The sequence below is a fragment of the Parasteatoda tepidariorum genome, chromosome 5, assembly GCF_982258835.1.
Source record: "Parasteatoda tepidariorum strain Cologne lab strain chromosome 5, Ptep-v5.0, whole genome shotgun sequence".
Lineage (NCBI taxonomy): Eukaryota > Metazoa > Arthropoda > Arachnida > Araneae > Theridiidae > Parasteatoda > Parasteatoda tepidariorum.
This window is the reverse complement of record NC_141759.1, coordinates 24658475-24684255: the sequence shown is the minus strand read 5'-3', so window position 1 is coordinate 24684255 and position 25781 is coordinate 24658475. Positions and strand designations below refer to the sequence as shown.

The 25781-nt window shown below is 32.4% G+C and overlaps 2 protein-coding genes across 2 annotated transcripts; one reads left to right on the top strand and one right to left on the bottom strand.

The window, feature by feature from the left end:
- Positions 1-301: 301 nt before the first annotated feature.
- On the bottom strand, positions 302-18640 carry LOC107445005 (protein toll). Its single transcript, XM_043054908.3, has 6 exons — positions 18376-18640; positions 12331-12642; positions 8418-8556; positions 4761-4952; positions 2260-2389; positions 302-715 (listed from the first exon to the last, which is right to left on the bottom strand). Exons 2-6 carry the CDS (start codon positions 12553-12555, stop codon positions 424-426), a joined length of 978 nt encoding a protein of 325 aa, XP_042910842.1. The 5' UTR covers positions 12556-12642; positions 18376-18640; the 3' UTR covers positions 302-423.
- Positions 18641-20170: 1530 nt separating this feature from the next.
- LOC139426528 (uncharacterized) lies at positions 20171-20719 on the top strand. Its single transcript, XM_071185754.1, has one exon. It carries the CDS (start codon positions 20171-20173, stop codon positions 20717-20719), a length of 549 nt encoding a protein of 182 aa, XP_071041855.1.
- The last annotated feature ends 5062 nt before the right edge of the window (positions 20720-25781 follow it).

Below are 25781 nucleotides of genomic sequence, written 5' to 3'. Positions count from 1 at the left end.
GGCTACTCAAACTGCACATAGATCTGTAAGGGAAAGAAATTTTCTTCAGATCCTTGTTTCCATAGTACTGATTAATGACCGACCGCAGGACTATCGGGTCCCCAGATTTTACGAGCACGTATATTGCATGTACTCATTGGGTCCCAGTGGAGTCGAAGATTGAACTCCATCCCCTCTGAACCGGAGTTGATATAATTGTATCTTTAACTACCATGAATAAAATAGCATGTATCTCATGGGAGCTCTTGGAGTTACAATACAAAACTGAATAAATTAAAAATATATTCCATAATGTTTAATTTTTTTTCTGACTGCATATTACAATGTTTTTTACAAACTGCAATTTTTATGTATTTCAGATATAAAAAATAAAACTATAGATCCATCAAAGGTTAAATTTATAAAAAAAATTTCTCGACACATCTAAAGTTCTTGTATCAAAGGAACATCATCAGTTTGGTCATCTAGCAGTTCATAATCATCAATATTCGGACTTTTTTCAGGCATTTCGTATCGCAACATTTCCCAGAATAACTTCTGTCTGAACTTGAGACACATTGAAGATTCCATCACTATCTTCAGACTCTGATCCATCTCTTTCATGGGAGGAAGGGGTCCAAATTTCACAAGGATGATCCGATGCAATTTCTCCTCCAATGAATTCGCAAATGCCACTCTAAATATCTCCATGCAGAACTCGTTTCTCAGATAGCGCCTATCCAAAAATAGAATCAGACATCAGATTCAATGCAGACTGTTTCTTTTTCTACATTTTTCAATATGAAATGAAACAACAAAGTTGTGTGTTTTTTTAAAAAAAAGTAGATATTAATTAAATTTCTAGGGGATAGGCAACCGAATCTGTCAATCTTCATCCATTTATAGGTACTTACTGTTAAATTGAGTCACCATGTTTTATATACTAGTGAATTGTAGTTCAATAAATGTAGTTGTTGCTACGCCACAGTTAGATATAATTTTAGAGATTTCTTTGAGATATTGACATATAACACTTTACATAATGAAAATCCGTAATCAAAAGGTTGATTCAATTTTTTCTAACTTTGCATATAACTTTTATATATACTTTTTACATATAACTTTTGCATATAACTAACTTTGCATAACTTTTTACAGCAAGTAAATAGTTCTTTTCGTTGCTTTTTACTTAAGCTTAAATTGCTTTATATTTTGACTAAGTTCCAAACTTAAATAATTATATATTAACAATATGTTTCGCTTTATTAGAAGAATTCATAAATTGGTACAGTGCTAAATTTTACAACTTTCATCATTTATTTTACTATGGAAAACTGTTTTAAAGTACCACTATGGCACAATCGAAACAAAATGATATTAAACACACACAATTTATTTTCCTTAATTTTCTAAACCTAGAATCAGATATTAAAACATGAATTTTTTTATCACCAAATGTTTAGCAAGTTGCCATTTCTATATTTGCAAGAATGAAATCTAGGAATAAAACATTTTTTTTACTATTTTTTTTCGATAAAAGAAACCATTCTTTCAATTATTAAATTTAGTGGTTATTAAGGAATTTCATAAATTGGTACAGTGCTAAATTTTACACCATTTATCATTCACTTTACTATGGAAAGCTGTTTTAGAATTGCACTATGGCACAATGGAAACAAAATGGTATTAAATACACACACGCTCACAATTAATTTTCTAAACCTAGAATCAGATATTAAAGCATGAATTTTGTTATCACTTAATGATTAGCAAGTTGCCATTTCTATATTTGTAAGAATAAATAGGAATAAAACATTTTGTTTCACCATTTTTTTATAAACGAAACCATTCTTTCAATTATTAAATTTAGTGGTTATTAAGGAATTTTCATTATTTTATCAGTTAATAGATTGAAAGATAAGTTTATTTTAGTATTCAGAATTTTTTTTATATTTAATCGCTTTTAAACTTAAGTGTGTTAAATCAATAAATAACCAGTATCTAAATGAGAAAAAATGGTAGTAAAAGACTTTAAGCTAAGTAAATCATGACTTTACCTATATCATATCCTTGAGCCAAGTGCATGAACCTCATCTACAGCCAGCAAACTAAAGTTTTTGAGCAAGCTGCTTCTTATTATTTCCAATTATTTTAATTAACTCCAGCAAAGTGCTCGAACTACTTATTCTAACAAACACGTGGACAGCTGATCTCACTGTGTTAAACTGCTATTATATCGATTGCATTTAGGCTGAACATAGTTAAGAGAATGACACTTACTTAGTGAGCAAAATGACGGTTCGTTTGCTATCCACCACTCGTTCCATTAGATAGTTTATTTCAAAATTTCCTGCTTTGAGGTCTCTCTGGGGGACAAATAATTTATAAAATGGATGTTTCTCTTCCAGCTCTAAGGAAATGCAAAAGAAACAATGGTAAAAAAACAGTTTATTACCTCCCTCAAGCTTAAAAAATATTTTTCATGCATTTGGAATACGAATAAGAATAAGAAGATGTAGGAAAAGATGAAGATGATGATGTAGAAGAAGGGCGAAGGAAAAAGAGAAGAAGAAAACAAAGAGAGAATAAGTTGAAGAGAATGAGCAGAAGTTGGAGAAGAAAATAAGGTGAAGGAGTAGAAAAAGAAAATGAGTTGAAGTAGAAGAAGACGAAGAAAAAGAAGAATATCAAGAGGAGGAATAAAAAGAAGTAGAAAATATAGAAGAAAAAGTTGAGGATGAAAAAATAAATGCTGATCTGATGAAAAACAGCAGTATGTTGTTTTCATGGTGAAATCGAATTTAATTTTCTTTTGAATAGAAGTTATGAAATCCTATATTATTATCAAATCCCGTCTACCTGTTTAGGGTTAGAACTAGAAAATTTCCCTAAATGTATGAAGCAATAGTTCATAGCTGCCGAACTTTGCACTAAATAAGAGATGTTTTTACTAGTTGCAGTGACACAAAAGTTACATTTAACATCACCCGTCACAGAAAATTTTCATCCGAAATTAATTTCCCCAAATATTCGTCAAATATCAGCTGAATTAAAATTATAGATCTTTTTTCTGATTTTGCGTGATATCAACTTACATGAATGGTTAATTTATTTATAAGTAATGGCGGTGAATTAAATTTATATCTGTTTTATATCTGTTGAAATATTAATTTCTGTCATAAAAAAAACATAACTATTGGTACCACCGTAAGTTCAATAATATAATTTGACAAAAAAAATTATAAAACTCTGTGAAATGACATTTTTAATTGCAAACAGTTCCTCAGCTGACTGATCGTTAAGACACTGTTAATAGTAGCACAACGAAGTCAAGCATCACTAGCTGTGGTCAGTGTGCGGGTGGGTAACCACTTTGATCTGTCTGCAAAGGGACCTAGGTTGTGTGGTATTGGTCCTCGTTACCCTTTTCTACAGTAAAAAGCTCAACTTCGCACAGGTCGTCTTGTTACCGAAGCAGGGGAGCCACCTATTTGCAGAGGATCAAAATTCTGATGGCACGTCTTCATATCATCCTCATGAATGTTTCCCAGACCGTCACCAATAGTCCATCTTGCATCTTTAGTGCGGCGTAAACCAGCAACAAACACATCAAACAAAATATTGCAAAAAATTTATCAGCCTTTGAGAAACCAAACCAAACATTATTTTCCTAGTATTAGCATTATTTTACTGGTACACACGCAGGGTTAAGCAAGACATGCAAAGATGCATGTTGCAATTTCGGTGTCATTCAAAACCCGCGACCTCCAAGCTACAGAGCCTTCGGTGAGTCGGTAAGGACGCTTGGATAGTTTATCTAGAGTTAGTATAGAACTTTATCCATTATTAAAATAAGCATCTGTATCCTTCAATTGTTTAAATATATTATCAAGACAGAGTTATTAAAAATTACATTTTGTTATCCCTTGAAATATAAAAAATAAATATTTCCCCAAAATCGGGACAGTTGGCAACTATGCTCAAAAAAATTAGAAACATAAATATTCAATTTTCATCAGACTTACATAAAAATATGGCAGTATTTTGTACCACTGTTTCTGTAAAACTCATTTTTTTAAAAATTGTTTTGGGCAAAATATATGCATTTTATTACTTTGAGCCTATCAAAATACAATAATAATATGCAGGGTGCAAATAAAAAATTAAACGCGATAAAAAATTAAACGCAAATAAAAAATTAAACGCGCCTGAAACGCGAAGCATAATACAATGATTTACCGGACTACCTGAGACTATATGCCAAACCTGAGATCGCTGAAAAAATTAAATTTCGTCAAGCACTGACTAATTTTCATTACTCTAATATCTTTATCTAATTAATTTGAATTACATTAAAATGCTTATCTTTACAATACCTTTTGCATAGCTACCAACTTTCAACACTTTTTGCAAAAGGTTATTCTAGTGGCAACTATGTGCATGCTTAAATATATTATTTTTCGTTCATTTAAACATATTTTCCACACCACTGAATAAAGTTCATATGCAACGCCACTTTGTACCAGTTCTTCCTTGGTAAGGCGTTTAAAGTGTTAGCTACATTGCAAAAAATTCTGAAAACTTTGGTTTCTTAAATGTCTAACACTGTATAAAATATTTCGCAAAAAGCGTATTAGTTAGCTAAGCCTGCTTTTGTCACACTGAAAAATAATATAAAATTTCAATCTTTCATTCTGAGGATTTTGCTACCACACGATTATGAAATGTTTTAAGAAGATGTAAAATAAGAAGCTGAGATATTAAGGCATTTTTAAACTTACCTGGGAGAAAATATTTTCGGACCCTAGCAGCGTCTTCATCAGTGAATGAAATATAAGCATCGAATAGTTTTCCGTCATCTCTTTTGTCTCGTTTCTTGAAACATCTCCAACCTCTCGAATAGAGCCACACTTTTAAATGATATTGATATCGGAAATACAACAAAATGAAGGCCACTGTCATCATTAGAATCACTGCAAGGTGTGGATAAAAGCAATTATTTTTTGAACAGAGATTTTGAATAATATATACACCAAAAATTAGTTAACATATCATTCAAACTTTGACAACTATTCAAATCGAAATAACAGTTTTTTTGATATGATCAAAATAATGATAAGAAAGCTTTACTGGAAAATAAATGAAAATTGCCTATATTAACTTTACTCTCTAGTTTTATCGAATCTGGTCGAAAAAAAGCTGGGCTGCCAACTTTGTGCGCTTTTTGGGAAAATTTCTTCTAGTGGTAGCTGAGTTAATGTTTTTATGTATGATTCTTAATTTTGTAAATTTGATTTAAAGTTATTCTCCGCACCACTACATTTAAATGATAAGGGGGAGGGGGAGGGGAAACAACTATTTATCTTTCAATTTGTTTCTGACATATTTTTTAATATCCTGAAACGTTTGAGAACAATATCGAGCCATGCGACTAATATTAAGGCAATGTTTTTTTGTGTACAATTCTATAAAGTAATAATAAAATCGAAATATACACTATACATTAGGACTGGGCTATAAATCGATATATCGCGACATATCGATTTAACGCCTATATCGGCAAACCGATACAGCAACTTTCATTCCAAGCGATGCATCTGAAAACTGATTTAAGCCGTCGAGTGAAGAAGACGATATAACGATATAGCGATACACGCAAGGACTTTCTCTTACGTTCCGATGCCAACTCGCGCTGTGGAAGACGATATTGTTTCGTTATGTTGAGACGGCCTTGACTGATGAGCGGTAGAATCAGAATCACTTTTGAGACTTTATATCGTTATATCACATGTTCGTTTTTGCACCTTCGCGATTTGAAATCGTTTCTTGTAGATTATTTTCAATGGGATTAACTTCGTGATCGCCGTCGTAACCTTGTTCTGAACGCAATCTATTATTGAAAAGAATTTATAAAGAAAAGTTTCTTCATTAATTAGATAAGTTTTTTATTTATTTTCTGACAAAACTTTTTTTATATTTTTAAATGTGAAAATTATCGGAAATCTAATTTAAGGCACCCATAAGGAATTAAATTACAAAGTAAATAAATTTGTTAGGTTATTTTTTTACTTTCTTTTAATTTATTAAAAACCTTTCGGATAAAACTTCTAATAATTTAATGAGCTTCTATTACTGATTTTAAATTTATAAATCTTGAGTTGTTTTTATTTTTAGAAATAAAGTTAAAACAAAACTTATTTTTTGGACATAAGTCAATAAACTTTATTTGTTCAAAAGAATTTGAAAAGTTTGCGAATTTTATTCATTTCTTTTTTTTTTATCAATTACTACTTCGTTTTATTAGAGAGTAAAATCATTATTTTTTTTTAATTTTCGTTTTATATTATTAGTTAATTAGCTAAATATATTACCGAATATCACAATTCTTTTGTTTCTATTTTTAAGAATTTAATTAAGAAACTTTGCCTTACTTTGTTTTTCGTTCGTTCATTATTTAATTTAATTTAATTATTTATATGAAATAATAATAAAAATAGTGTTTAAGAAGCATTTTTTTTCTAAAATTTATTTAGCTCTTTGTTTTAAGCATACAAATAATTTTTTAACGAACTTATTTTTTAAATTTTGTTCCTATGCTGTTAGGTAAATATATTGATAAATTTCACTTTTATTTATTTTTTTATTTTTAAACTAAGAAATCTTTTGTTATTTGCGTGATCATTTTTAGAAAATATAACAAAACTTGTGTTTACTTCTTTATTAAGAATTTGAACATTACGATCGAACTTAATAATTCTGTAATTATTTACGCATAATAGTACAAGCAAATATTGATTTGTTAAAAAAAGTTTCTTTTTTTAAAAAAAAAAAATATATTTTTAACACTTTGTTTTAAGTGTATAATGAATTTCTTAACAAACTTTTTTTTTAATTTTTTAAATTTTCTTTCAATAAATTCAGCTAGATATCTTTATAAAATTCCCTTTTTATTTTTAAACTGAGAAATCTTTCAGAGAACGAAAATTTTAAGAAATTATTACAATTCTTATGTTTACTTTTTAGTTTAAAATTCGAACATTTTTAATTTTAAACTTCGGCTTTTAGTCAATCTAACTTTTATTTTAATTAAAATATATTTTGAAATTTTAAAATCAGCTTTTGTTTAATAACAATATTTTTTTTCATTAAGGGTGTTTTAAGGGTTAACTTAAATTAAGACTGCTTATACCTTATAAACGATAAAGAAGTGCAAATATTTCATTCTATATCTACACACATTTTTTCAATAAATATTTTAAGTAAGATTTGTACATCTTTGTCAATTTATTTAATATCTTTCTTTAGCAAAACATATATATTTTCAAATTTATAAATTGATTTAAATCAATATGCGTATGAAGTCTTGATAGAAATCTGACTTTCTGTGCCTTAAAGTAAATGAAATTCAAAAATACTATATCGCGATACATCGCTATATCGCGATGCAAAACTGACGATATATCACGATATATAATTTCTAATATCGCCCAGTCCTACTATACATGAATAAAAGGTCAATTGCATTTGCTTGTTGTATTTTCCTGGCTACCCCCCCTTTTTTTCCCCCAATCCTACCAAAGCCTGAAACATGAGGTCGAGTAATCCCAGGTAGCAGTGCAAGGTTGATTTTAATGTAAGCAACAACCTTTATCGCAAACCCTGTACAAGGGTTATAAATGATTAGCAAATAAACCCTTCAATCTTGAAATTTAGCTATGCTACCATTGTTCGCATTAATTTCACAAAAAACAACCTTTTTATATCGAGATTGAATATGGCTTTGCAAAACAAGATTAAAAAAACCTTCTGAAATCACGAATAAATCATCATTTGTAAATCAACAGTAGAAAAGCGTTTCCATTGTAAACACTTTAAAACTGAAAATATAAAATCAGCTTGGCCTGATTTAATTATGTTTGTGTTTTCAACACAAGCATAACTCTGCATTTCAGGGCTTGGGCAAAACTAGAAAGAAGAAAAAGGCAAAAAAAAAAGGTTTACAGTAAGAGACGAAAAGATCTAGCCGAAGACTCTCCGAGTTGTAAATGGAGACTGGTGCACGTTATATCTGTCAGATCATTAAGTCCTCCATGTTCCCATTACAAGCATGCCTCTACGGTACTAAATTGAAGATTGATTGCTCTCTGGTTCAGGTTAAAATTACGATCTGTGGATGAATGAATGGATACATGAATGATTCCGCCCTACAAACGGGCTGTGAGGAGTGTGAGGCTGAAGTCGTATTTTTGGACATAACACTGATAAGCAAGAAACGCACCCTCGGTTTTAATTCGCTTAATTTCAGCAACAAGGCTTGCTGATATTGGGAAGTGGCATTAGAAACAGCAACATAGATGATAAAGGAAAAGCATCTTTTCAAATAACTAACATTTTTGTAGTTCAAGAATATGAAAGAAATGTTTGGTATTGATACTTACCCGCACCACCTACTCCCATTAAGATATAGTTCCGTATTAGTTTAGGACAAAGCTCGATTTCACTCAGAGCAATTATTACTCTCCCTCTCATATTCTCTCTGTCTTCAAAGCTGCATCGTGTCTCGTTTACATCTAAAATCTGAAAATATTTCAAAATTTAGAAATTTTCTAAAATGGCATTAAACCGTCATTAAGGGTTACTTTGCCTAGTTTTAAATTCCGATTAAAAATTTAGAGTACTTCAGAAAGAGAGTAATTAAAATCGCCAATTAGAGGGAGAAATTGGTATTATAATATTTAAATTCGTTTTCATTACTTTCCCTTTTAGTAAAAATTCCAAAATGTGTTAGGCAAACATATCCTTACTACCGGCGTACTTTGTTACTCAACATTGTACTTATGGGAGGATTTAGAGATGCGTTGTATTCAAACTGCCTCAAATGTCAACTTTTGGGAAATATTTTCTTCGTGAGGGGGAGGGTCAAATAGGCAAAAGTGTGCATCTAAACAGTGAAATATTTTCATAATTATTAATTATTTTTATAATTAATCATGTTTGTTCGTTTAATCGTTACATGTGTTTTAAAATTTTAGCAGATAACTCTTCGCAGAAATAATTAAAAAGTGAGAAAATGTGTATTAACGTGCAATAGGACTCATAGTGCGTGGCAAAATCTTGAAAAAAAATTTCTCCAGTCTGCCCCATTGAATTATTTATTACTAGTGGGCTGCTCCCATTGCTCGCTGACGCTCGCCAACCCCCGAAAATTGCTACGCAATCTTATATGGTCTGCTTCACAAACCAAGCTCGCTTCGCTCGCTACTAACTTAGGTACATTGCAAATGCACACAAAATTCTAAGAATTCAAAACAATCATTCAAATCCATATAAAAACTTTTTTTAAAAAAATTAAATCTTTTTAGTAAATTCTCAGTCATTAAAATAAATTTGAATTTAAATAAATGACATGTAATTCGTTAAACCTATTAGAAATGTGCTATAGTATAATTCGTGATATAAATCAAGAATCGTCAAATAAATTCGTAATATATAAATTCGTGAAAAAAAGCGCTTTCGACAAAATACTAAAATAGAGATCTATCGACAAAGACTACTCACTTCTGCCTAGCTTAATAGTATGAGATTGCTGCAGCTGATGCTCTCTCAGGTTATTTCAGTTTCCGTTTTTAAAAGATCTATATGTTGAGCTACCTCAGCTAGATTTGGCATGTGACATTTTTAGCGGCAATCATTGGTCGATTCACCGTGTAAGAGAAATAGTAATGTAAACAAAACAAAGCAAACGTTGCCACCGGCGGAAAAGAAATACAGCCGAAATTTGGAAGCCACGTAAGAGAATTATATATATTAGATTATTAATATTTATTATTTTTATAAATCATATTTACGCTAGAGAGTCGTTCAATTGTTAGTACCTGGTTTTAAAATTCTAATTGATAATTGTTTGATGGAATAATTAAAAAAAACGTACATATTGGCGCATACTGTGACTTATGCAGTTTAACAAAATCTTGAAAGATTTTCTTTCCCAATCTGCCTCAGGGTAAAAAAAAAAACTTCTCTTATCCAATTCGCCAATGTTCTAATCGAAACTTCTATTCTCTATTCTTCAATCCTTTTACTCTAATCGGCCTCATTGCTTCCTTTGAGATAGACTTCTGAAAACAATGCCAGTCAGGAAAATGCTGGATTCATCCACTTCCTCATAAGTAAACGGCTTCTTTTTGCTTTTAGTTCTCACATAGGTTGCAAACCTTTGATTTTTGGCAGACAATGCTTCAGAGATTTTTCGTGAGAAATATCGAAACTTCTTTTGATTTCAAGTAGAGAGCACTTTAATAAATTTTAACGCTTTAATTCATTTATATCGTTCTTTTTTATTAGAAAAATTGTATAACAAATAAAAGTCTTCCTTATAACTCCAATCTGAATCTCATGCTAGATATTTTGATAATCTGTGTATTAAAGTATTATCCCCATTTTCTAGTAACCCCATTTTTCTATGGATCATGGCGGAAGATTGTTAAACTAAAAAAAGTGTCACGAAAACTAAGGCATAAATATTCCACAACCATATCCATCCGATGGGCATTATATTAAACACAAATAGTTATAATAATTTATCAGCTATTTTTGCTTGTTTTACGGATTAAATTTGCTGAACTACTTGTTCAACAGTCACTATGCAAGAGAATAATTTTTCACTTTGATAAACTATAAATGAAAATGAGAACTCTTAATTTTATTTCATTTTATTTTATAACCGACGCTGAACAGCCGACTATATATATATATATATATATATATATATATATATATATATATATATATATATATATATATAGAGAGAGAGAGAGAGAGAGAGAGAGAGAGAGAGAAAATATGGAAAATAATTAAAAATAATTTTTCAAAAGTATTTAAAAAATATAACTTTTGATATCTAAAAATAAAAAAAGAACAAAAAAGAAATTTAAAATCCGGAAAACAAAACAAAGAAAAGATATAATCTCTTCATCAGCCCACACGATTATATCCGCAAAAAGGAGTGCTTTCTAATATTGTATTAATACAGTCAAAGCAAAATATATCAATACAATAGTGTGAGGAGCACTCAAAAAAAATTTTTTTTTATGAAAATTACAACAAATAAAATAGAACACAATAAGTAGAAATAACACGCTAAAACAGAAAATAAAATAAAAAAAAACAGTATAAAACATAAACTATAAAGCGAGTAACGAAATCAGATGTACTTACATGAACAGGAAATTTTTCAAGAATGATTTAAAAATGTTTTCGCAACAAGATTGCCAGATTGCAAAATATGAAAACAAAAGCGCAAAATGAGTGTAACTAGAGGGTTTTAAAGTGCCGTTCTTACTGCATTGCTGAAGTGATTTGTTATGCTGTGCATTGATTTGTTAGTTACCAAGGATGGGCCCGAAATGGATATGCGCAAGGTAATATTATACTGGATAATTTAAAAAAGTTGACCACAAAGAGTTTAAGAAAATAGATATTTTTTTAAGAAAAAATATAAAATGGAAAAGAGAAACATGAATTGCCTGTTTTGCAAATAATTTTAGCCATGGATCTGCCCACAATGGATTTGCACATGGAAAAATTATATAAATCATCAAAGAAAAAAATTTTTAATTGATAATTTCAACACGGATTTGCCCGAAATGGATTTGCACATGGAAAAATTATATAAATCATCAAAGAAAAAAATTTTTAATTGATAATTTCAACACGGATTTGCCCGAAATGGATTTGATATATATATATATGTATTTATATATGTATATATATATGTATTGATATATATTGATATATATTGATATATTTGATATATATGTATTTATATATGTATATATATATGTATTGATATATATTGATATATTTGATATATATGTATTTATATATATATATATATATATATATATATATATATATATATATATATATATATATATATATATATATATATATATATATATATATATATATATATATATATATATATATATATATATATATAAAGAGAGAGAGAGCGAGATAGTTGCAAAGGATAATATAACAGCTAGATGAAATTACGGCTAGAGAGTTATATAGTTTGTCTAAAGTAAGAACTTCCCTAGCCATTCGTCTGGACCAGTGGTGGTGACTATGGCAACGAGGTATTTCAATTAGGATTGTGGGACCATTGTATAGGATAGGTTTTGGTTCTTGTTGGTGAGAGAAGGAATCCTTTCTTCAGTCTACTGTGCCATCCCTAGGATGAAAAGAAGCTACTCCTCCCTGAAATGCTCACTTCTTCTTTCCATAGCAGCAAACGATCTCAGACTTTGTGGCGAGGGGAATTCTTACCTTAGACAAATTCTACCTTACCTTAGAAATTTCTGCCAGCATCCACTTTCTGAAAGGCAGAGTATCACAGTCACACTGCCATGGATTATGAGATAGAGTGAATGTTTGGATATTAGACGGCGGATTACTGTAGAATCTTGTAATATTGTTTTCTGCCAGTCGAAGAATCTCTACGTTATTCGGAAGACTGAAGTCCAACAGTGAAATGAAGTTGCGTTCCAGATTCAAGGTATGTAGCTTGGACATAGGAGGAAGGTTGAGCTCGATTGGATTAGACAAAAAGTTTTCTCGAAGATTTAGTTCAATCGTCAGTTCTGGAAATCTACTAGGAATCTAACAAAATGGATAGAAATTTTAATGAATAGAAATATCTTGAAAATTATGTGCGAGTACAATGCGCAAAGTAGAAAACGGACCAACCTAAATAACACTTGATATAATGATCGAATCTTCACTTTCTTAATGGGTCGAGGGAGTGACTTCAAATATGCTAATTCACGTGGACAATATTTTAAATTACGAAAACAGACTCAAAAAAGCACCTTCTCTGAACTTACCTTTTTATTCGATGGATTCGGATTTCTGAACCCCAAATTTAGGGGTTAACCGCAATCCGATAAATATGGTCGTGATATTTATGCAATGGTCAATCCGATATTATGCAATCCGATTAATATAGTCAGGAGAGCGGTCAGATGTTTGGATCCGTTAATTTTAATCTTAAAAACATTTTAAGCGAATAAAATTTGCACACAATTCTAAAATTTGTTTATCTAAAAATAATTCCATGAAAAAATAACTCATGCATGACATTCTTTGTAATTGTTTACTATTTTATTTAATTCTCGTCAAAAATCTTTTGCTTTGTATGGATTGCAATTTTTTATATCATTTTGAACAATGCAATTCTAGATGGAAAGATATAAAATTTGATTTGTTGTTGTTGTTGCTTATCCTCTTCTGGCCTGACGAAGTCAGACCAGATCTATGAACCCTTTGACCGGAAGAAAATCAAACACCAAAAGAGCAGTAGAGTAAATGTCTTCCCAGAGAAGACTAAGACAGTTCAGGATGTGATCGGCGGAAGCCCGGTGTAGAAGGCGTTTAGGGCAGAGGGGGTAGGTTTTAGTTCCCTCAGAAAATAGTAAACCTTTAAGATGGCCGGTAGCTAGGCGGGAGATGGTGGTGCAGACTCTCCTCTCAAAGGGAAGGGTCAAAGAAGCTCCTGGCTTTTTTCCCTCGTACCAATGGAGTGAGGGGGGAATCAACGAGTCTCTGAGAAGCTGGGATTTCTTCAGGGAGTAAAGTTCAAGATAGGTAAGATCAGAAGAGGTAGGGTGCGGTTGGCTGCAACCCTCTTTAGCTAGGCTGTCCGCTAAATCATTACCATAGATACCGACGTGAGAAGGAACCCACTGCAGGTGAATATTATGTTGGAGGGACAAGAGTTTTAGGTTGTTTACGATGAAAATACTGGTTTTGTCGCCAATTTGGGTCCTGTTGTTGAGATGTTGCAGGGAGCTGCGGCTATCAGAGAATATCCAAAGGTCTTTAAAATAAAGGTCATTTTGCATAGCAAATTCCTGACCCCTGTTGATAACCAGAAGTTCACTTCTGAAAACGGAGCAGAAGTCTGGGTTACGCTGGCAGAGAATAATCCCAGAGAAATTGATTTTTTTTCGTATTTTTGTATTTAACATTGTAATTTTTTTGTATTAAGTCGTATTTTTGAAATTGGTATGTTTATCAGTCGAAAAAAGGTTTGTTTATTCAGAGGAAGTAATTTTTTTTTAGTCTGATTAGCGTAACTGAAAGTATCAACTGCACTAATTAATTTGCATATTTGACGTAATCCCATCCAACCATTAAGATTGAATTGTATCTAGTACATGAACATCCGATCATTACTTGAAAATTAATTCATAGTGGTTTATTTTTTTACTATTTCTCATTGTGCTTTATGGTTTGCAATTGCAAGGTACACCATAAGAAAGCACAATTGAGTCTATGAGAATAGAATTTGTAAAAATGCAAATAAATCATTAAAATGTTCTGTAACTTTCTTGCAGGTATTACATTTTTGAAACATTTAAATAATCTATATGAATTTGATGCCATTTTAATATTGTAAGTCAAATTAAAAACGAAAAAGTAATCACAGTTATGTAAATTAAACATAAACTTCTTAAAAAATATTAAATTTAAAATAAGTTTATTTAATTATTTTTAAAGCAGTTAAAGTTAAAAATTCAATTTTAATTTAAAATAACTTTCCAAGAGTGATCTTACCTGCTTCAAATGAAAATTATTTTCTCTGCAAAAAATAACTATCTGACTTTTTCAGCTGTCAGAAAATTTTGCGGTTAACATTACCCTTTATTCTTATTCCAATATAAACAAAGAAAATACGAAGAAACTGTGTAAAAACTAGAGATGAAAAGATATTTTTCAATGATTATTTTACAGTTTGAAGATGCATGAACCTTACTCAAATCTCAGATTTTACTATAATTATTCAGGTAATGAAATTTTTCATCCATAAGATAAGTCTTTTTTTTAATATTTTATATCCGTCTTTAAACAGCCGACCCAATTTTAGGTTTACGACTACTAATGTTCAACTCCGCAGCCTTGTAATTTTGAACCTGTCCTGATGACAAGGAAACTCCTGGATCAGTACCCTCAGAGTTATTGATTTACTATGGGAACATGGAAGACTTTGCTACTCGAAAGATTTAACGGGCATCAGTCACCATTCACTACACGGGAGGTCTTCGGCCGGCCTGGGATCGAACAAACGAACTCTTTTGCATGAGCCCAGTGGCCTACCAACCAGGCTATCACGGCCCTATAAGGCTTTTTTTTTTTTTAAAAAAAATTGAGGTGCTAGCATAATCTTTTTTTTTTCAAATAAAATTCATTGCAATTGAATAATGGAAAAATGCTAGGCATAATAAAATGATAAACATCGTCCCTGAAATAGGTGGGTAAAGATGGAGATTGAAGAAGTAAAAACAGGAGTGGTATAGGTGCCACCTTGTACGGTCGTTGCATACCTGCCAACTCTTCCGGATTTTCCGGAGGATTTTATTTTCATATTTAAAGTGGTAGCAATACTCATGTTATTCCAATTAACTTTTTGAATTATAATGATAATTATAAATGAGTTTGACCACCACTACATATAAATATTTACAATAAATATATAAAAGCATAGTAATCCTTGCGCAAGTGAATTTCAACGAGATCAAAATATAAATATATTTTTGAGTCAGATTGTTTTTCGTTAACTGTATTACAACCACTCTGAAAATCCATTCTCGGAAAGAGTGAAAGTTGGCAGGTATGTCGTTGAGATTTTTCTTATTGGTAGAAACGTTTATATTTCAACGTAAAAATCTTCTATTTTAATAGGTAAGCATACCTGCTAACTCCTCCGGATTTTCCGGAGTATTTTATTTTCATATTTAAAGTGGTAGTAATTATATACCATTTTTTTTTATAATCTTAATTTTTAAATGATATTGATCACCACTATTCTTACAAAAATTAAGCACATATATTAATATGCGTTACTATCATGGTTGTCAACTTAAGTTTTCTCAAATACAACGTATTTGTTTGATTAAAATTGAAGTTTTAATTCCATTTTAATACCACTGGGAAAAATGATAATGGAAGGGATTAAAAGTTACCAGGTATGGGTAAGTTTTAAATTGTTTTACTTACAAGGGCAAATCACTTATTCTAAAAAATGTATACAGGATTAGTTAGTGATTGATATTTGGCGCTTCCCTGGATGAGCGGTATCACCTTCCTAGCTCTGTACAAAGCGTCTAGATAGCGGGTTCGAACCCCGCTGTTACCCTGGATGTATTTTCTTGATATCATTCTCTGTATTTTACTATCTGTCCTTCTATTTGATAAAGGTTTTTAAGCCTAAACATATTACACAAGCCTGAAAATGTATGCAATTCCAATAAACCAATTTATACTGCCAATTGCATTCTGCTAAACATTTTATTTTAATATTTATAATTGATTTTTGCTTTAACAAATTCGATTCAATTTGAGTTTTATTACCGATAATTTAAAATAGCTTAACCTATTCCGGTTCATTGTAGCCAGTCTGGTAACGCTAATTTAAGGTATACGGCAAACTTCTAGAAATGTAAAACTAATTGCTTTTAAACGCTTGCACCATTCTTTAAACATTAAAGAGATAAAGTATATCGTTTCAGTAAGATTATTGTCTATTGTCACAATTAATTTATTTCTATTAGACTATCTATTGTCGCAATTAATTTATTTCTTGATCAAAATTTTCGATCGAAATTTGCTGATCCGAAAAGTGTTAAACATATACACGTTTCAAGCCATCTTGTTATCTTACATATGTGCCAATTAGCCCCGCTTTGAAAAAAAATATATTCTTGTGGTTACGAATTTTAAGTGATTTTTAGTTTGGTATTTTTTATTTCAAATAATCTTTCCACCGCTACAGATCAAGAATTCAAAGTATCACATGAAGTGCAACCATTTTTGCAGTCATCTCGTGGGAACACTTGTATAGAGTAGGCGGAATTATCCTTGTTTACAAGTTAACTATATAATTCTCCACTAATTTATTAAAACTTTTGCAGAAAGCGGAGCAGTTGGCAGACTTCATCTTAGTGTGTTGTAAGTTATGGCTAAACGTGAATAAAATGTCTACTTATGATGCACTTTAATTACAGCTACCTTCACCGACTTTTAACAGCAGATTTTTGAAAAGTTTTCTTGTCCGAAACCTAACATTATTGGTTTCGATCATATAGTTTTATACTTGATAATAATTATTTTTTCTTTTATGTATATATTTTTCTCTATTTGAGTAAGTTTCGTAAGAAATTAATATTTCCATAATTACAAACATACAACTCGCATTCCTATAGCTGCACGTTTATTTTACTTCTTCTGTATTTTTTCTAACGGGTTGAAATGTTTTTTTATAAATATTTAAATAAATAGTGAATTAAATAAATAGAAAATTTTACGAATGTTTGCCACTAGGGTAACAAAAAATAAGAAAATCTGAAGGAGAAAAATTAGAAATTGCGTTAAAAACAGGTAAAACAGTGCTATTGGACACTGTTCAATATTAGACCAAGCTTAATTTTTATCAACATTCCTTATCGGCCTACAATCTAGGACCAATATTGGGTGTAATATTTTGTAACTGGTCCTAAATGAATCTTGGTTCAATTTTGCCAAACATTTCAACAAAGTCTTTTAGGACAAATATTCCATGGGTGAGACATCCCAATACTTATCCCTCTGTATACATGCAATAGACTTCTTAATAACTTAGTAGTCAGTTTTTCCTCAAACCAAATGAGTCGGTGACCGATATCGATAGGTACTTTTAATTTAATAGTCACTTTTTGCAAGAATTTCTTTTGTTGCTTGGATTAAATTACATTTTTTGAAAAAATTCACTTTTGAAGTAATCTACAGCTATAAAAAAGCTAATTTAATGCCAAAAATAGTATAAATATGTGACAAAATTTAGTTAAACATACTGATTTTGAAGAACTTAATGTAAAAATATTTAGCTAGGCAAAATGCTCGTAATGTATACATTTCAACTTTGAAATATGTGAATAGTTAAAGAACTCTTCTTTCACATGAGTATTTCCCCCAAAAATTGAAATATTCTGAAAGATTAAAATTTTGAATGGACACTTTGGATATTTTAACGAAAATTCTCTTTCTCAGATTCTTTCAAAAAGTGACTAAATTGTTTACTTAATTTAAGGCTTCGCTTTGTTTCACAAACTCGGTACGTGATGAGTTGTTATTTTCAGGTCTACTTTTAGGACCCATGTTGAGGCGAATTTAAGCATAACTGAGAGGGGGGCAAGATAAAATTGTTATCAGGGAGGCAGATTAAAAACATGAAAAGAAATTCAGTAACTATTCAGAATTCCATTCTTAACAAGGCTTTGTTTTTAATTTAACTAAATATTATGCAATTATAAAGTTAATTAACCAAATAGATTTTTTGAAGAAAATAATAATAAATACCCGGCTCAGTCTTTTTGAAGAGCAATTTACATACGCATATCCCTCCTCTTGGTAAGGAACACATGAACATTCACAAAAACGGGTTGGGCAGTCTTCTTTCGACCAGGATAGATCTTGCTTAGTCAATCTATTCAAGATTTTTGATTTTATACTGAATGGTGATGAACAATTGAATTCATAATTTAAATTCTTTAACTTTGCATTTTCACTCCATTCTTTGATCCATAAAAGGCGGCAATCACACACCCAATTATTTCCTGCAACATAAAAATATCACAAAAGCTGAGAATAAGGCAGAGATTTTGATAATTTTCATCTAGGTTGATAAATGTAGCGAAATTGGCGATTTAAAAAAAATTAGCAAGTGTGACATTGCGTCACTTAATCTCAATTTTCTGTTGGGATCGTGACCTAAAAATTAGACCGAACCCTGACCCCTGTGACGCCTCACTGTCTGTCGACTTTCACGCCTGTGACCTTCGGCAGCCTTTGATGTGAACACATGGAGACTGGTTAGCTGCAGTTACAGTTTGTGAATAATTGTAATTTGATTTTTCGCAGTTAGTGTATTCACTTCAAATCCCATTTTAGGGAGTTTAACTTCCACTTCTTGCTGTTTCTGTAAATATCGCCCATTTTTTTGAGCAGGGGCATTCGAATCAACTTCCGTATCAATACTCTACGATCCCTTAACAGGGATTTTTCATTTTTACCCCCTCCTCTCTTTGAGAGACGGAGTTCTTTCTTCCACCCACCCGTGGGTGCCGTTTGCGGTCCGGTGATCGTATTTTCCTTCGCCATGGCCTGGTTGGTTTTTCTTCCTTTGGTTTTTGAAGTAAATCACAAGCGTAGTGAATCCGTATCCCGTGTGCCCTGGTGTTTTTGACAAAAAGCATTCCAGTTCATCATAGCCTGGGATCGTGATTGTAAGATCTCGAGTAATTGATGATGTGTTTTCTACAAAGTGTTGTGAAATTTCTTAAAAACCGTGCTGTGTCCATACCTTAAAAATAGATGTTGTGATTCCCTATTGTGAACATTCCGCAGCAAATAAAAAATAAAAAGAATATGTTTTAGTCGCAACCAGAACTCATTTCTTCTGTTTCTTTTTAAGATCATTAGTTATTGTTTCAGGAGATAGACAGCTCAAAGTAAATCTGCAACAGGTATGTGGAACTCAATTACAATGACGTATTGATCTTTTTGTTTGTTTTTTTATGTTTTTTATTTCTAAGGGTTATTGTTTGCAATTTTTAAGTACTTTTCCACTATTGGAGTAGTCACGCGCCGTAATTAACTTGTTTTTTTTACAACCTTGTAACAAAAGAAATTAATTACCTAAATCCTTTTTTTCAATTTTCCCAACCATAAATTGTAACTTTTTGTACCTCACCAATTGTATTTTTATGTTAGTTATTGAGGCACATCTTTTAAATTTTACCTTTTTTTCTGTTAATTTTTTTGTAACAACAGCATCCCCAAGCAACAGCAAGTTTTAAAATATTTAAGTTATTTGATAGTTCTAAAGCCCAGATAATTCTTCAGGGCAAGATGAGATATATACACTGCTGGCCACCGTAAATGCAACACCCTGAAGAAAGCATGCAAATAACATGAAATTTACAACATGCTTAGCGGAGGTGAGATATGCAAATGATTAGAATTTCAGAGCAGACTTAATTTTACTCGTGCCTGTGGCACCACTTTAAAACGCTATTTAAAACTTGGACATTTCGACGATTTCAAGTTCGGCAATTGTGTTTTTCTTGTGCTTTTTTTCAAAAAACGTTCTCTTATGTCTCGTAGAAAACAGCGATCATCTTTTGATAAAGTATCCGAGTTCGACAGAGGAAGGATAGTGGCCTACCGAGATTGTGGATTATCTTTCAGGGAAATCAGTAGTCGTGTTGGACGAAACCATACAACTGTAATGCGGATATGTGATCGTTGGATGCAGGAGGGTATGACGGTCCGACGTGTTCGATTGCATCCACCTCAGTGCACCACTTCACGTCATGACAGGCGAATTGTGCGCATGGCAGTGACTGATCGCTCAGTCACATCACAAACCATGGCACAGCACATTCAGTCTGTAACTCATCATCCTGTGTCTGCTCGTACCATTCGACGCCGTTTACAACATAGTGGTCGTCCATTGCTTCGCCTACCCTTGACGCCGAACCATAAACGTCTCCGCCACCAATGGTGTGATGAAAGAAGGATGTGGACGAGAGAATGGAATGAAATTGTCTTTACTGACGAGTCACGCTTCTGTCTGCAACACCTGCTGAACAGCTGCGTTATGCACCGCCACACTGGTCCTGCACCGGGTATTATGATATGAGGCGGTATTGGATATCACCCTCTGTTACGCATTACCGGTACTTTAAACAGCCAACGCTACATCTCCGAGTTACTGGAGCTAGTTGTCCTTCCCTACCTTCAGAGCTTGCCCACAGCATATTTCAACAGGATAATGCGCGACCACACGTGGCACGCATTGTCCAAGAGTTCTTCGTCAATTGCTAGATTGAATTACTTCCCTGGCTAGCTCGCTCTCCGGATCTTTCACCGATAGCAATCATGTGGTCCATGATTGCTCAGCGATTGACCCAGATTACATCCCCGTCTGCCACACCAGATCAACTTTCTCAACGAGGGGAAGCTGCTTGGTTTGCTGTACCCCAAGAACACATCCAAAGTCTCTTTGAATCAATGCCGAGGCCTGTGGCAGGGGTGATTTCCAACAATGGCGGCTACTCTGGCTACTGTTTTTGGCAGGAACCACACTTCACAGAAATCTATAAATTTAATCATTTGATACTTGATCAACATGTTATCTACAAAATAAATTTAGTTGTGATATCTCTTGTCTTTCTTGGTGTTGCAATTTGGGTGGCCAGCAGTGTAGTTTAAAAACATCACTTTGCTTCACGTTTAAAGCACCTAAACTGTGGCTGTTTTTAATTTGCTTTGGCATCAGAGCTTCGAAAAATCATGTTAACTGTGTAAAAGAAGGGATTTTGCACATTCCACGGGTAGACACGGTCCACTAAAATACTAAGAACTGGTAGAAACTCAATTCATATTTATTTATTACTCATTGGCAAAATGGTAGTTTTTTTTTGGGGGGGGGGGTGATGACGCGCACACCTTATTTAGAAGTCATCGCACTTTTCAACCGAGTTCAAGAGTAATAGTAAACAGTGCGCATGCGTTGCTATGACGACCACTGCTGTTTGATATTTTTTTTAGAATTCTTTCTCTTACTTTTAATTTTGTTACGCATTAAGTTGGTGAGTTTATTTTTCAGATATGGGACCAGAGAAATCTCATAAAGACTTCTTGAGTTATGAATAAAAGAGAAATTCCTCATTTGAACGATATTTTTATTTTTATTGTTTCAATTAAGAATCAGAAATTCTAATCTACAGTTCAAACTGGATCGTTTTCAATGCTAATTCAAGCGAATATCACAAATAAAGAAGGCCCTTAACTGATTGATAGGGTCCCGAAGGTTAGGCAAGAAAAAAAAAACGATGACAAGGCCTAAACGTACCGAGGCTGAAAAGCTAAAGCCAAAGAACGTAGACGGGAATACCTTAACCCTTCAATGGGCCATTTATTTCTAGTACAGGTAAATAAAAGTATTTTTGGAATCGAAATTGTTTTAAAAATAGTAATTGATATCAGAAAAAAAACTCAATTAGTTTATAAAAATGCCATTTTTTTGGTGGTAAATATATTTATAACTTTTATACGTTTTTTTAAATAAACAAATGGTTGCCAATTTTATTCAAACTCACTTCAAGAAAGCAGAAGTTATTAACAAATGGAGACCTACACTAAAAGTGGTAAAAAAAAGTGGTGGTAAGTATATTTCCCACGGCCTTCGAAAGGGTTAAGCGACACACAAACGGAAAAACAAAAAGATTCTGACGCAAGGGTAAGCCCGTTCGTTCTTCACAAAACATGAATCATGAAAATGCATTGAATCGTAAAAGTCGTTACAAGAAGCGCCACCTCACAGACTTGAATAATACTGCTCAAGTTACAGGTGTTTAGAACCAAAAACATGAAAGCAAACGGAACAGACAAACGGAAAGACAGCGTGCTCAACGCATGCGAGAACCGTGGCAACGCTGCATTCACTAGAGTGGAGGTGTGAAAAAAAGTTACAAGAGCAGATATGATAGGTGGACGGGGAAATTCAAACTACATCCGTCCCATAACTTTTAATATGTGCTTGAATAATCAAATTATTGAGGTGATCAGGAATGTTAAATTTTTAAAAATATGAAATACTTATTTATGATGCAAATTTATCACTACTTTAGATTTAAGAATCTACTGGACGTCTTGGATCCGAGAAAAAGTAAGTAGTGATGAATTTTTGCTATTAAGAATGGCAAGTAACAGGGATGCCAAGTGCCTCGCTTTTGGCAGATTATTAAGAAAAGTGGGATAGGAAGACAGAAGTTTGTAAAGTTATTTGTATATCGTACTTTTAGGTTACTTGTAACCTAGCAAGAATAAAACATATCGATGTTTTGAGATACATAATATACGTTGTTGTTGTTGTTTCTCATCCCCACTGGTCTAGCTCCGCTAGACCAGGTTCATGAGTCCACTCACCCTCAGGAAATCAAAAAACAAAACTGGGTCGCGCAGAAAATACTTTTTTTTCAAAATCCACACAGCTAAGGAGGTGGGAAGCATTTGTTGCAGGTGGGATAGACCTTTCGCTGCTGTTCATACCTTATGCACTTTATGTGACCACTGGGAATCTAGTGAAAGCGGTCTGATTACCTCTATTACCTCTGAAGGTCAAAGCACGACCCGGCTTATCCCCAGAGTATCAGAAATGTACTGGGGGAGTATTCCAGACTAGATGGACACCTTTCTTTCTAATGGAGTGAATTTCCGAGGATGTGAGTGCCAAACTTTCCGGCAGAAGCTCGTTTGTGCCAAGTTTTGCCAGCGAGTCACGATCTCATTCCCGTATAGACCAACGTGAGATGATATCCACTGCAAATAAATAACCCGTTTCACGGAAAGATTACTGAGAAGTTGTAAGATTGCCGTTCCAGCCCTATCTCCCACTCTGGGCCATGCACTCAAATATTGGATAGAGTTTCTACTATCCGTTAGGATCCAGATAGGGTCTAGCAGCGAATCCTCTTCAATTGCATGCAGTCCTGCCTCAATAGCAAGAAGCTCCGATCGGAAAACAGAACACGAATCCGGGTTTCTTATTTAAATGTTGATATCGCCATCAGGTCTCTTGATGTAGACTCCACTTCCAGTACGACTCCGGTCGTCCCCGCTACCATCTGTAAAAAATATGTACATGTATATACGTATATACATGTATACACGTATATACACGTATATACTAAAGTAAATAACATACGCATATACATGTATGTCCATGTATACATTCTGGAATTGAATGACGTTGAACATTAACCTTGAATTAAATGCACTCGTTGCGGTTGAGAAATTTCTTTTCGAATTTTCTGATACTAATTGAAAGAGAAAAAATATGCTTACCAGTTGTAATTATTTGTTGAATCTTTAAGGCTCTAGGAAACGATTCTCTTGACAAAGTTGTTAGTCTGTTGCGAGACAAATCAATCTTTTTTAATCCTTCCAGCTGAGAAAATGCTTCCGAATCAATCTGGGAAATATTATTCTGACTGATTATCAATTCTTCAAGCAACGGTAGTGATGAAAAATGATTTCGTGTTATACTAGAAAGGGAGTTATGTCGCAAATCAATAGTCTTCAATGACTGCAATGAGTGAAAAGTGTTATTGCAAGATTTAATCATGTTATTACTTAAATTGATGTACTCCAAACGATAATTTTGAGCAAAACAGTTTCCAATGCTCCTTATGAAATTGCCTTCAAGATTAATAACCATCAAATTTTCCAAATTGTTGAAAAGATTTTCGGGTATGGTTGACAATGCATTAAAGCTCAAATTGATGCTCTGTAAAAAAAAAGTACGTAATTAGTTAAATATTCATTTGTTGTCGCAGTAGTTCTCAAATTCTTCTGCTTTAGAACCCTAAATAATCAATCTTCTTTTGGCAGATTATATAAATGAAGTTTATTAAAGTAATTTTAAACATTATAACCTATAAAAGACTAAAGTAGTTAGAGTTATGAAGATTTTTAATTGTCTTGTTATCAATTATCTTAAATTATATTTCATGTCCGACAGTTGAATTTGCTGTCCTTGTGCTATATTTAGTCAAGTTAGGAATTAGTATTCGGCGTGTATACATTTGTTGAAAATGAATTAAAAAAAAAAGAATTATGGTTTACTTCAAAATAAAAACTTAAAAAGAACTGCGTTGAAAATGGTTATTAGGGAAACATATTTCATTATTAAAGATATTAGCTATTTTATTTGGATTTGAAAAACGCGATAGGAAATACCAATGCAATATTCTCTAATTGCTTGTTCTTTTCATATTTTCTTCAATATATTTTTATTGGAAATATCATATTTTCTTTTAAAATTGTCATTTATATTTTTTATTAAGGAAACCGAAACATTAAATAAATTATTAATTAAAATTTGGATCTAAATATAATCTGATGTTTTAGAACATTACTGATGGTTATAAAAGCGCTAGCTAGCGGAACACCATTAACTCTTCAACGGAACCCTAGGGTTCCGCGAAACACCATTTGAGAACCGCTGAGTTAAAGAATTTACAGCATGAACTAAAACAATGAATTGCGTTTTAACCCTTTCGCGCCGACTGTCACAAATATGTGACAGCAAAAAACCGTATCAATCAGGGTAAGAAGATAAAACTGGTAATCAAAGTATTTCTTTAGCAGTTTATTTGTGGGCGGAGTTATAACTTTTTTGATTTATTTAATTCACCATTACTTTGTTCAAAATAAAACTATTTAGTTATGCTTTGAATTAACATTGATTATATATATGATTAAACTGACAATAATTAAAATAAAAGCAAAGTAAGTCTGTCAAATTAGTAACGACTACATTTAAGTTACCGTTTTTTATTTAATTGCAACTTGATTCTGATTTTGTACGAATGCTTTTCTGAATCACCCGTCCCCAAGGGGTTAAGGCCGTCCTTAGACAAATAGAAACAAAAACTTCAGGAAAATCAGTAGTAGTTGGCAGCAATGGTTTTTATTACTAATTTTATACCTCCGTGCACTCACCAAGTTCCTAAAGTTGACAGGGAACTTCTGGGAATACTCATTGATAGGATAAGAGTCTTTGATCCTATAGTCGGGAATCGGGTGTTGTGGATCGGGATGTGAATCCATCAGATATAAATGGGAATTGATTCAAAGTAGCTTGTATTGGATGCTGCGGCTCACAGGGATCATTCATAAATATATAAACTTTCTTT